General features: G+C 36.0%; 1 protein-coding gene across 1 annotated transcript in view; it reads left to right on the top strand.

Annotated features, from left to right (window-relative positions):
• Positions 1-13,225, top strand: part of SYNE1 (spectrin repeat containing nuclear envelope protein 1) — a 290,126-nt gene that overhangs the window by 52,847 nt on the left and 224,054 nt on the right. Inside the window, exons 4-6 of the mRNA XM_059841964.1 lie at positions 6,961-7,056; positions 8,890-8,973; positions 12,238-12,330. Of these exons, the coding sequence (XP_059697947.1) occupies positions 6,961-7,056; positions 8,890-8,973; positions 12,238-12,330 (273 nt within the window). The remainder of the gene's footprint in view (positions 1-6,960; positions 7,057-8,889; positions 8,974-12,237; positions 12,331-13,225) is intronic.

The following is a 13,225-nucleotide window of genomic DNA, read 5'->3' on the forward strand; positions in this document are numbered from 1 at the left end:
AGAAATTTATGGTAACTATGCAAAGATTGATGGGGTTTTACTGTAGTGATTTGAAAGATGGTTTGGAGGTAGCAAAGGAAAGGAAGCTACTTAAGTAGAGTTGTCATCCTTATATTGTGTTGATGGAGTAGAGCAAAGGAGGGTCTAAAAAGGAGCAGTTTCTCATATTGTGAGGAGTAGTGATTTGAAATAAATGGAATTACAGAAGTGATTTGATTATTTTAGGTAGAACCAAGACCAATTTCTAGCATGGGAACATAAGGCAGGATGTGATTGTCAGGGTTTGCTAGGAGTAAAAGATTCTTCCCTGCTCGTCTCAAAGATCTTAGTGTATGTCTTTCATCTAAAAAGTCATGCTCTAACTGAAACAGAAACTAATTCAATAACTAAGACTATCAAGTACATTTAACCACTTATTTTTGGCTATTGAATATTAGGAATGGGTTTGAAAAGATGGGTACAAATAAATACTAATGAGCAAAACAGATAAATGAAATGAGACTATTGCTGAAATTTCTTCACCAAAAGGGATGTCAGGCACTGGAATTAGTTGCCTATGAAAGTGATTGAATCATCATCCCTGGAGGTATTTAAAAGAGGTGCAGATGTGGCACTTTGGGCCATGGCTTAGTGGCAGACATGTCAGTGTTAGGTTAATGTTGGACTTGATTTTAAAGCAATTTTCCAGCCTAAATAGTTTTATGATTCTATGGACTGAATTTTATGAAAGGCAATAGGAGAAAGGTGTGCATTTTTTATTCTCTTTCACTCTTGTGATAGAATGCTACCTTTGTAAGATTATGTTTTGCATTTCAAGTTTCTTTCACAAGCAGAGGACAAGTAAAGGACCTTGGCATCAGCTAATTATGGGACAGCTCAAAAGATGGAGGTAAAACAGCCCTGGTGCAAGCTGTGGCCTCACCCAGAGGGGATGAACAGAGAGGAAAGGCCTGCAAGTGTGCTAACTAGCAGGTAGTGTGATGCAACTTCATTTTGGGTGAGCTGTTAGCACAAGGCTGCATCTGTCCCTCTGCTGTCTCCCAAAGCCCAGCTGTCTCTGTTCTGTGATTCTGAGCAGTAATCTGGTGAGACTCATCAACTGGAAATCATGTTTTCTCTGCCAGCCACTTGCAGAAATTGGGTCATAATCTTTGAAATTAATGTGGTCTAATTTCTGGGCATTCTTTTGAATTTTTGTGCATCTGTGCAGTTCTACTAATGATAAATGTGATATGCATGTGTAATAGGACAAGTTTTTTGATTCCATATGATTTAAAATTATTTTTCTATGGTTGTAGAACTGTCTTTCCTCTTCTTAATCTCAGCTTCAAAGTATAGACATAATTTGAGTATGCTTCCAATTATCTTTTGAAGCATCTTTTCAAAATCTAAATTTAAAATACATAACAAATTTATGCCAAATATTTCAAAAAGGAGACATTACTTGCATTCAGAACAGCAACTACTTAAATATTTTTTATTTCATTACCTATGCCAATTTTTGAGGTAGGGTATTAGATGAGTATAGAGGATGAAAAATATATCACTTTCTTTAACAGCTAAGGCATGTGCTTTTTATTGCCTCTCTCATCTTTCATGAAAGTTTGGGGCAATATTAGTTTCAAAATTTGAGACACAGACTGTAAATCAGTTTAATCCAATCAAACAACATTTTTGTTCCCAGGTGTAGGGATAATTTTAGTATTTATACTCACCAAAGTAAAACTCACTGATAGAGTGAACAACAAATACATACTGAAAGAAATTACTATTAATTTTGTGTTTCTATTAAGAGGATGCACACATATAAAAAACAAAAGCAGAGGATGGATAGAAATTAAAAATAAAACTAAGAATGGATGAAAATTTTTAATTTTATTGATGCAATATTTATATAATGCTGAATTAAACCTGGACATTAAGCCTCATGTTAAAGCTTTTGAAACTGCAAAATTATATCTTTCATAGCAAAGAAAGGAAGAAAAAGAAACAGGTGTATCAAGACTCGGAGCTCTCACACAAAGTGCTGTCCATGATGTTAGCTGGTTCTTAAAATTTAAATGTAACTTGGTCTTTGATGAACCTCATCAGTTTTCATCATTAACTGAGTCTTGTCCTTTTGGTCCTTTTCAAGTGGGAAAACAGAGGCTCCCAGTATCCTTGTCACTGACACAGGAAAAACAAAATAAGCTACTGTACACCTTGACTGCATAATGAGGAAAATCTGACTGGTAGTGTCTTGCTTCAACAGTTACTATGTGTTTTCAGCTAGTATTGCATATAACCTCTAATGCTAAACCATGAATGCTAAATTAATTTGACAATGAAATGAATAATGCAAAACTTAGGATTGAGTGGCTTGGCTTTAGTAATTAGAGGAGTCCCTAACAGCAAGGACTGTGAAAACATTCATATGGATTTAGGAAGTAAATTGTGCCAGAGCAGGGGTCCAGCTATTACAGAGTAATGGAAACTTTACATTGTCCTTGCTGTTCTCACATATATTTCCCTGCAGAGACAAATTCAGCAGTTACATAGATTTGTTCCTTTTTGTGCATGTGGATAGATTTTCATGCACTTCTTCAGCAGTCTTTGAAAGATTATTTGAAAATTAATGTAGCAAAAATAGTATTCAATGTCTTCATTGGCATTCATTATGATGCAAATGTTGTTATTTGTATAGTATGATTTATTCATTAGAGAATTTAAGTGCAGGGTGCGAGGAAAAGACTCCTGTAGAAAAGATGCAAATGAGAAATTAAGTGCAGGAAAAAGTCTTGCAATAAAAGAGTAAAGCTTAGCAAATAGATGTTTGTTCCATATCTGAAGTTTGGATTTTACAAAACTTATTTTACTGCATATGCAGAGGAATTTCAAAGATTGCAGGTCTACTAAAAATCTTTTTTTGAGGCTTATCAGTCAAATTTTTTTTTTATATGTACCAATGTTCAGTTCTTTAGGTTATTAAGAATATTTCCTGGAGACTACAGCAAATTAGACAAGTTTTAAGAGCAACAAGTTTTTGCAAAGCATTTCTTCCAAAGTTTCAATTTATGATCAGTTCTAATACAGCTATTTAAATAAATATTTAATATGACAAAAATCTAGTTTATTAGCCTTGAAGATTCATTCTCATTTAATTTGTATTCCTCCTAAGGATCACATGAATTTCCTTGTTCTGAGTGTGATCCCTTCCTTGGGACATGATTGTCCCTAAATATAATTTTCACTATAGACTGCACTACTGTGATTTGATAAACTGCAATAAAGGAGTCTTGAGCAGCATTCATGCAATGCAATGTGTAGCAGATCATTAATCTGCATTTGCTGGGTTTTTTTCTTGAAGAAGCTGGCTAAAAAGCTTGATCAAGTACTGAGGCACCTGAAATCGTAGTGTGGACCACCTTACAAGTTGGTCAGATTTAATGTCTCATTATTCATTGAAGTATATTCTGACTTTTGCCAATACATTTTGTTCCAAAAGTTTATAATTGAAGGCTTTTCTTTACTATTATAGGAGAATTCTTTGCACAGGCTTTCCAACATTCAAAATACAGTGTATTAGGATCGTTGCAGCTGATTGCATGGCTAGAGCTATACCCTTATGTACAAAAAGCCAAAATCTGAAGTACATTCAACATTTTAGAATTGCAAAAATTTAAGTTAATTTTATTTCCTTGCTTTTACTAATTTGCAGTTAGTATTTTGGCAGTGCATTAAGGAACTAAGTGAAAAGTTGTTAAGTCTGAATCAATAAGAACATTTTCGATATATTCTAAGTGAATATATTGAAGCTTTAAAAAAGCTTAAAAAAAACCCAAACCTTTCCTCTCTGGAGGCTAATAATCAGAGTTCATCTTCATCTTTTACTTCATTCATTATATATGCAGCCAACGAGTAGGTATTTCCCTATTCCAACAGAAAATGTGTTAATATCAATGGAAAATCTGCTAGAAAACATTTAAGTAGCTTAAGCCATGCTGTGCAATGGTCCAGATATAATAAATAAGTACATGTAAACTTCTCAGTATTAGCTCCTGTGTGTATCAACATGAGGGATAAGGTTGATATCTATGCTTGTGTAAAAGAGGACTCTATTTTTCTATATATGCCACTAGAAATATAACTCAGTGACTGAAATAATAATCATCATCATCACAATCATCATCATCTAAATTCCATGCCTATGTGCCCAAAGTAGAGTAGTTAAAAAAAAAAAGGTGATTTATGAAACATGATGAGACTGTAACCTCCTTGTAATTAGGTGTTAACATCTTCAGGGTAGTGTAAAGCAGTGTTAATATCTTCAGGGTAGTGTAAAGCAGTATATTATATAGTGTATTACTGAGAACATTTCTGGCAGTCTACATAAATAATAAAAAATAACTAAATTTCCATATTAGAGGGGTCTTATACGGGGCATCTTCTGACACAGGTATTGTAGCTGCCTTCTGTTCCAGTTTTATTGGTGTAAAAATCCAGTTTTATTGGAGTAAAGATCCAGTTTTATGGGTGTAACATCCATGGTGTGTGCTGCTAAACACTGGCATTGTTTGTAATTGTGCCAGCTTCCAGCAATAAAAATTGCATTTCAGCTTGCTGAGTTAAGGACAGTTGTGATTCTCACACTTCAGAGCAGGACTTCTTGCCAACTTCAGTGCTTGATGGTTTCTTTTCTGCTTTTCATCTTATTCAGTGCTGTCTCTACAGCTGTTTTTCCCCAAACCAATGTTTGATTCAAGTAGAAAGTACTGTTGATGTTAATTTTCTTGGGATGCTTTCACTGCCTTACCATGGTACCAAGCCTCAGTTGGGGTGTAAACCCAGTGTTTATAGCTTCTGTCAGTACCACTGAATGCCACCCCTGTGGCAGTATTTTGTCAATACCACCACTCTGGTGGTTCAGAGCAGGAGTTTGGCTTGGGTAATCAGAGGTTTTAACTACAGAGTGAAGCTATACACTGGGGAAAACTGAAGTGCTTCCCAGACTTGCTTTGCAGATGAACTCCAGATGACTTTAGGCTTTTCATGTAGGGATGAGACAATTTCTGACCTCTACCTCTATTTGTGGGTAAGGATACCAAAGCACACAAGTGAGAAGGGAGCTGTGGTATGCTCAAAAAGTTTGTCTAGCAAGCACATTATGGGCACCATTATGGGGTATTGTAAATATCACTTACTCTTCAATCTAAATGTATCCTAAATTGCCCACTCTAAGAAGCCCATCTCTCTTCATGGGTATAGACTCAATTTCAAGAGACAAACCTCACTATTGGGGCCTTTGAATAGGTGTTTTTTTTCAGGCCTTTACCTCCTGTTGGATTAGGATGGCAGCTGCTGTAATCCTCTTGTCTTTATGGCTGAATTATTTTAGCACAGAATTCTTCAGTGTTTTGTCATGTGGTAATACTGATAAAACCAAAGCTGCTCCAAGCTTCAAACAGGAAATGATAGCATAGAAGGTGAGGAAAATTAATTGCATTTGTATCAACTGCCTGTGATGCAAGACTGGGACAAATTAATCTTCAGTGACCCACTTGCTTCATTGATTTCTTTGGTGTTATATTAAGGAAGAACATGATCCAAGGAGGAGAATTATCTATTGCTTTGCTAGGAAATCAAAAAGAACTATGACTTAATATACCCTCATAATGAGTTGTAATGCTACTTTATTTTATATACATGAAAATACAGGCTCTTCTATTAGTGTGACTTTTAGAGCATGTCAAATCTGAGATGAAATCTACTTCCAGCAGGGTTCTTTTTTCACTTTATGCCAAAATTATGTTTCATTGAAATACTATTTTATCCAAGCTGAGCATTTATTTTTTTTATTTGGGGAGCTGGAATTTTTTTTCTTTCTCCTAATTTGTTACTGCAGTTTGACCTTTTCAAAAACAATGTTTAATTTGTTAGATTAATCTTTTCAAATCTCTATTTCTGCACAAAAAAGTAATAAATAATTTGTTGTGCAAGCACTTCTTTTAACAAGTACCCCAAAAGCAAATTATTAAACCTAAAGTACTTTCAAGAATTTTGTAGTCTCATTGTAATTTTAGTGAATGAACAGGTATTAGTATTAATATCATTATTTTTATTATTATCATCATCATCATAAGGTGTATGAATTCTCAAAAGCTGATGGAAGCTGCAGGGTGCCTTTTCAGCTGGACTAAGTTTAAACTTTTTGCTTCTGGGAGACATTTTGTGATCATTAAACTACTGACCAGCTGAGAGCCATAATTCCACAAACTGGTGTGCATTTAAGAACACAGAGCTTTATTATGTGACCTTGTTATTTAAAATTTCTAAAATATCATCTGTTTACATATTGTTGAGTATTGTCATTGTTGTTCTTGTGAAGGTAAAGACATTTGGTAAGCAATTTGGGCTAAGTAAGAGCTGAGACAGCGCTGACAGCACCCAAAGCCTGCAAGGCTGGAGGAGAGGAGAGGAAACACAGCAATTCAGTGTAACAACTGTCAGCTGTGAGAAGTGGCAGCATCACTCAGCCTGCTATGCTACTCTAGGGATTTTCCCTTCATACAGCTCCTCCTATTGCTTGGACTGAGAGAGTGAAATTTCTGTGAAATACTTAGCACAAGGGAAAATAATCTGATGGATTGAAATGTGACTATAACAGTACATTTGTAAATTGTGTGTATTTTGTAGAACCAGAGACAGCTGTTGGTTTGTTTCTCTGCTTGTTGCAGGGGCCAGGAGGTTTTTTCCTTTGTATCATCAGTTGCAGAAATCCACAAAATTTTACAATCCTGTGCCAGAAATGCTAAGTAAACAATGTGGTGGCAAAGCAGTGGTTAAAGGATATGTTGACGTTAAAAATTATAAAATACAAAGAAGGGGACCAGCCACTCTCTTTGGGTTTCTGTTCAAGAGGACTGGAATTAGGATGCAATACTGCTGAGCCTTTATGATATCTGAAACCTTCTCCCTTTTCAGCGCAATCCTCCCATGCTGGTGAATGACCTGTTTGAAGATATCAAAGATGGGGTAATGCTAATTGCCCTTCTGGAGGTTCTTTCAGGGCAGAAGCTGGTAAGTTCTTCCTTCTACAAAAACCTTCTTCTTCTTTGTACAAGATTGTTACATGACTTCTGTGGGATACAATTTTCTAAGTTTCTATATTTCTCTACTCTAAAAAATCTTACTCCTTCATAGGAAAATAAGTTTTTCACTGAATAGATTATCTGATTACAAATCATTTTAACAGATTATTGCAAGCATGCTTGATTGCATGCATTTTTTATTAATTTTGCCATGCAGCTCATAAAAATTTCTTATTTGTATTAGTCTTTGCAGTTCATCTGGATTTTGCTGCTATGACACAATCAGGGTTTAAACTACAAGTTACTTCTATGCATCTTGAAAAAAAATGAGACTTCTCCTGTTAAATTTTTTGTCTCAAAAAAAACCTCAAACAAGCTCCTCAAATTTCATGTGGGCTTATATCCATTTGCCTTGACAGTTGCTCTGCTACTGTAAAGAGCCTTAAATGATGCCAAATGGCTTTTTCACAGCCAAGTTATGTAAAGAGAGGATGGTGTGCACACAGCAAATAGGCTGTCCTTTGGGAGGCAAGCTAGTTTTGTGCATGGAGGAGAAAAATGAAAGGATTTTAGGCTGAGGGCTTTGACTTTCCCCAAACCAGTTTGCAGATCAGGTGGCAGCATTTGAAGGAGCAGTGCAGTCTGTCACTCAGGTGGCTCCAGGGCTCAGGTGTAACAGGCTCCTTCACATTCAGGCAGTTTGCTCTCCTTTTCATATTTCACCTCTGTTTTGATTGCAGATGAACCCCAAAATTAGGCAGTAAATCAAACTGTAAAAGTGATTTTACTGTGAAAAGGGATAAAGCTGTACTTTCCAGTGTGTTTCTGCTCCATTGAAATATATCTCTTTCAGTTTCTGTTAGTCTGAGACAGAAAGCCTCCCTCTTGTGGCAAACCAGAAGTAGTAAAACAGGAAAAGAATTTTAGTGGTGGCACCTGTTGCAGTGAAATTCACTGGATTGTATTCTGCCTGTATTAATTGGGGAAAGACAAGAAATATGCCAAAACAAGAATAGTGTCTGGTGAACTTAAAGGTTATGTGTACCAGCATATGATATCCTGTAGTAACTGCAAGAGGGATTCAGAATTTATAGTAGGCCTTTGTTAAAGCCATTTGTTACATCATGAACAGGAATTTAAATTACAATAGTTGCACATTTACCTTATAATATAAAATTCCATGGGGGATTTATTCACACTGTCCAGTAGTAGAAACCTAGCATAGGTTCTTGATTGAATTAAAAAAATCTGTCTGTTTTTAGGCTACGTATCTTAAGATCAGTGCAATTCATTGTTCAATGGGAATTTAGCTGAGGTTTTAATTGCCAATAAAGTACTAGAGATATGGGATAAAAATTCTTAGGTAAAACGTCTTCATTGAAGACTGATTTTAAATATAGCAACCACTTTGACTTATACGTTGCAGGCAAAAATATTTCACTGAGAGAATGTTGTCTTCTCTCAAATGCATTTATGTATACAGACATATAATATATGTGTGTGTTTGCATGTGTACAAAAATAGTAGTTGTTTTACATTAGAAAAAATAATTCTCTGATGTAATGATGTTCACGGACTGAAGCCAACAGTTTGCATCCTGAGATTAAGACATATGTAACTTTTTTTTATAGTGGCATTATCACTCTTGCGTCCCCTGTGTCTGTCAGTCCTCCCTCTGATGGATATGCAAAGGTACAATTCAACAACTTCACTGTTCCAAGGAGCGTTTTCACATAGACATTGACAATAAATCTGAAAGTTCAGTTTCTGAAGCAAACAGGCATAAATCTAATTGAAGTTTAATCGGTTCTTTCTCTTTCAGCCTTGTGAGCAGGGGCGTCAGCTGAAGCGAATTCACTGGGTTGCCAACATTGGCACAGCTCTAAAGTTTCTAGAAGGCAGACGGGTAGGTATGGTAGCACTTAGCCCTGGTTTTACTTTTTTTTCTTTGTCTCCAGAAGGGTATGATTTGTATCCACCCATCTGTTTTTATTCTCCAAAATCTGAGCTATGTATGCAGTCTTCAGTTTCTACACAGTGTCTAAAAGCTGCTGTAAAGTAAAAATTGTAAGACTCAACACTAATATGTGGCAATGCATAGGGTGAGACTTATCTTTTTTGTTTTTTGTTTTTTAAATTAATAATGGATCACCTTGGTGATTTTTTTTTTTTTGTTTTAATGTGCTTATTGGCTCCTCATGATCTCTGCTTCCCTGTTGCTGCTTTTAGCAAAAAATGAACTTTAGTTCAGGAGAGACACTGATTTATAATTTAAAAAAAAAAAGATTTCTGGTCTTCACTAGCTTTTACATGTGAAAATCTATTCCCTGAAATTACAGATATGAAAATTTAGGGCAATGTGACCCCTCATTAGCTTGCCAGGACTTCGGACAAATTCCTGGATTTGTTCTGGTACAGTCAGTGCTGTGGCTGTTTTAGAAAAGAAAAAAATGATAATTTTTTAATTTAACAAAAAATTTTAACAAAAATTTAAAAACTAATTTTCATCTAGATATGAATATCATACAAAAGCAATGCATTTCTACCCTTTTTCCTGACTTCTCTGTGTACTGTAATGACTCAAATCTGGATTTTTTCATTGTATTGTAGGTATTTTGTCCCCTAATTTCTGCATTTTACTTCAGTGTTTGTCAATGCAGATGTTACGCCTGATGAATTTTAAGTCTGCACAATACTGTTCACTGGGATTTGTTGGATTTTGGCAATCTTTCCCTATCTTTGGCTCTCTGACATCTAGACCTAATTACAGCTATGTTATGTGGAAAACTATCTTGGCAGATGCCGGTAAAAATAAATTGGGAAGAGAACTTTTTAAAATTGAAAGTGTATAACCAAAGCAAAGAAAAATATATTTCTCAAGCAAAAGGCCACTTTAGCTCACCATCTACCTATTTGAGGAAGTATAATTTATTAATACAAAGCATAAGGCAGGGCTGGGGCAAAGAGCAAAACCCCCCACTTCCTTAGTTTCCATGTCACAGCGTGGTGGGTGACCCTTCTTGGATCCCACAAATACCATAGCAGTGCAGCTGGAAAACCAGCCCTGCCAAGGGTCAGGAGAGATTGCCAGGGCTCTGTGTTTCTCCTCCTGGTATCTCAGGATTTTTGTCCAGACTCATCTTAGTAGCGGTATTAATGTCCTGGATCTTCTTCCAGAGGGAGTTGGAAATATGCAGGGTGTCAGGTGCATCAGAGGGGCCAATAGCAGTGCTCCAGAAGCTGAATCCAGCCTAAAGGATGCCTCTGTCCAGCCTGTCACCCTTCTCCTCCCAGAGGAGGTGGGGATACTGTTCAGACAGCAGATGCCTCTTCGGCAGCTGAATGCCATCTCTGGGCTGTACCCAAAGGGCAACAAACACAGGCAGGATCTCCTTCCTCTGCGGGCTCTCCCATCAATAAACCTTATTACACTCTAAATCAACTTCCTGTTTTCACTCTCCAAAGAGACTTCTGCTAATACTCCTGTTACACTACGAGCTGCAGCTGTCAATTAGCAGATACTATTCTGGACAAAATTGGTTTTCTTGTGGTTCTGGAAAGTTTATTTTTAGTTCTAGATCCATCTTAATGGTGTATAAAATAAAGGAAACTCAATAATTAGACTAGATGGGCTGTGCTTCTGTGAACAGAAGCCTAATCAGAAGCTTTAGCTGAGTCCCTGTAAGTCTATTGATTTGTAATAGGTACTAAAATAACCTTACTTTCTAGAAAAAGATAAGCTTTTCTTGGAATTGGTCCAGCTGAGAGAATGGGGTATATTTTTTAAGATCAGGAATAGAAAATTTCCCTTATTGACTGGTGGAGGAACTAGTAATGTCAATTTTCATAGAGTTTTGTCAAGTTCTGGGTGGAGAGGATTAAAAATGTGAACTATAGGGACTTCTGCTCTGCCTCTTCCAAAGCAGCCTGTGCAGATTTACTTTGGAAAAAAACTTAGAGGTCTGGACAACATTTTGTTTGCACTTGACATTATCTAGTGGATTTCCAACTGCTTATTCAGAGAAATGCAGTTTTTCCCTGTTTTGGAGAGACAAATGAGGTTGCTTGAAGGCATTCTCCATCTTTTATTTAGACTGCTCGCCAAGGTTTTTCCACAACCTTTGTCCTCGCACAGGCTTGTAGTGGATGGGCACTTTGGCAGTCATTCATATTTTTATCATGATTGGTGTCTGACTCTTAGTTTTGCTGAGGAAAAAAGTGCTAACAGAGTTGCTAACTTTCCAATACTGCTTGTTTAATCTCATTTCCTAGAGCATTATCTACATGGTTTTTTATTATACATTCCCCTCTTTATTTCCTTCTATCTTGCATATTTATTTTAGGGTGATATTTTATTCAGACTGTGGATTAGCAGTTGAGAGTTAATAGCCATGAAATCTGTTCCCATTTCTGTTGAAAAACTTCATTTGACCTTGGACAACTAATTTTTTCCCACTCTATTTTTAAAAGAGCTATTGTTAGGCTTGTCTCACAAAGGGGCCTTAATCAGTGGTTGTGATATCCTTTACAACAAAATGATCTTTGCAGGAGAACCCTAGCAATCTTTCTTCCCGTTTCTTTTTTTATGCTTTTTCCACCCCTTTCCTTTTGAAATTTTTATTTTTAAACTCACTTGTCTCTTTTCATTACACATGGTTTAGAACTTTATCAATAAATCCCTGCATAATTTAAAATCTGTTGCAGAGTGTTTATTTTCTTCTCCTGATAAAATTTTATTGTGAGATAGGCCAAAAATATGCTTTCTTTACATTAAAAAATGGATTAATGCATTTACCTAGTAATTAATCATTTAAAGTTTATTTTTGTGTCATATTTTTCCTTTTGCTTTTCATGCTAGTCCGTATACAGAGGATCTCCGGTTTGTACAGTGTTTCTATTTAATTTTCATTTTTCTTTCTGCTTGAAATTATTTTTTCTACATATAATAGCATGGATTGGTCTTAAAAGTTTTCCATTACTTGCAAAACCTTTCTAAATGTGAAATTATAATTGTCTAAATGTAAAATTGCACTACTGAAAATTTGGGGTTTTTTAATTTAGAATCTTGTTTGATTGCAGAAATGCATTTCAAATATAGAACTTATTTGAAGTGCATTTCCTAATTGCTATACTTTGTGTGTGATAGTAACGCATTTTCTTTTCTATATAGATTAAGCTTGTCAACATAAACTCAACTGATATTGCTGATGGCAGGCCTTCTATCGTGCTTGGCTTGGTGTGGACAATAATTTTGTATTTTCAGGTACTACATTTTTTATACTAGAGAGTTGCTTGTTCAAGCAGTTGTTCAGATCATCACTTTATATGAACTAGTGTAGTTCCAGTCTTTCACCGTAGCTAAGTCACTTTGTCATTTGCTGAGGATCTGATCCTGAACAAAGCAACAAGTGATGGTGCTTCACATTGCATAAAATTAGATACTTGTCTGTGGAATAGGTTGGTCTTTGCCTAGGACAGAGTTCCTTCATCACTGAAATATATTCTTGTGCTTTCTCTAAAGAATACAACATAGCAAAAGAGGAAAGTAAGAGAATTGTGCATTCTTGTTACAAGTATCTTTAGCAACCTCAGTGGTGACTGTGCTGAACATCTAATTCCTGTGCCCTGGATGTCAGTCAGTAATTATTGTCAGACCATACATGTAAACATGGTGATTTCACTGGCAGATGCAGGTATTTGCAAGGATGAAATTTAGCTGAGAGAGGGTTGAATTTGTAGAGGAGAAATCACTTGCATTCTGTTGAAGTTAGGTGGGAGGTAAAACTGGCTTCTAAATCCTGTCCATATGGGTTAACAAAGTGAGTCACTGTTCAACACTCAAAATAACAACTAATTTAATTGCTCTTGTTTATGGGGTTCTTTGGCTCCCTTGTGATGGCTCAGGGATGCTGTTGTCCTCGGCACCAACCACTGCGATGCCTCAGTAGTTCTGAGTTCATCAGAGTAAAAGTTAGTCAGAATGATATTGACATTTTAATTTATAGCTCATTGAAATGAAGAGAGAAGATCGTGTTTCTCAGTCTTACTGAAACTCCAGTTCTCTGCGTCATTTTTGTCATTTTTTGACCTTTCCTTTAGTTCTCACAGGAAGATCCATAATTTTAACATGATTGAAAGCAGGGATCCATAAGAGCTGT

Source organism: Haemorhous mexicanus, chromosome 3 (genome assembly GCF_027477595.1).
Source record: "Haemorhous mexicanus isolate bHaeMex1 chromosome 3, bHaeMex1.pri, whole genome shotgun sequence".
Classification (NCBI taxonomy): Eukaryota; Metazoa; Chordata; class Aves; order Passeriformes; family Fringillidae; genus Haemorhous; species Haemorhous mexicanus.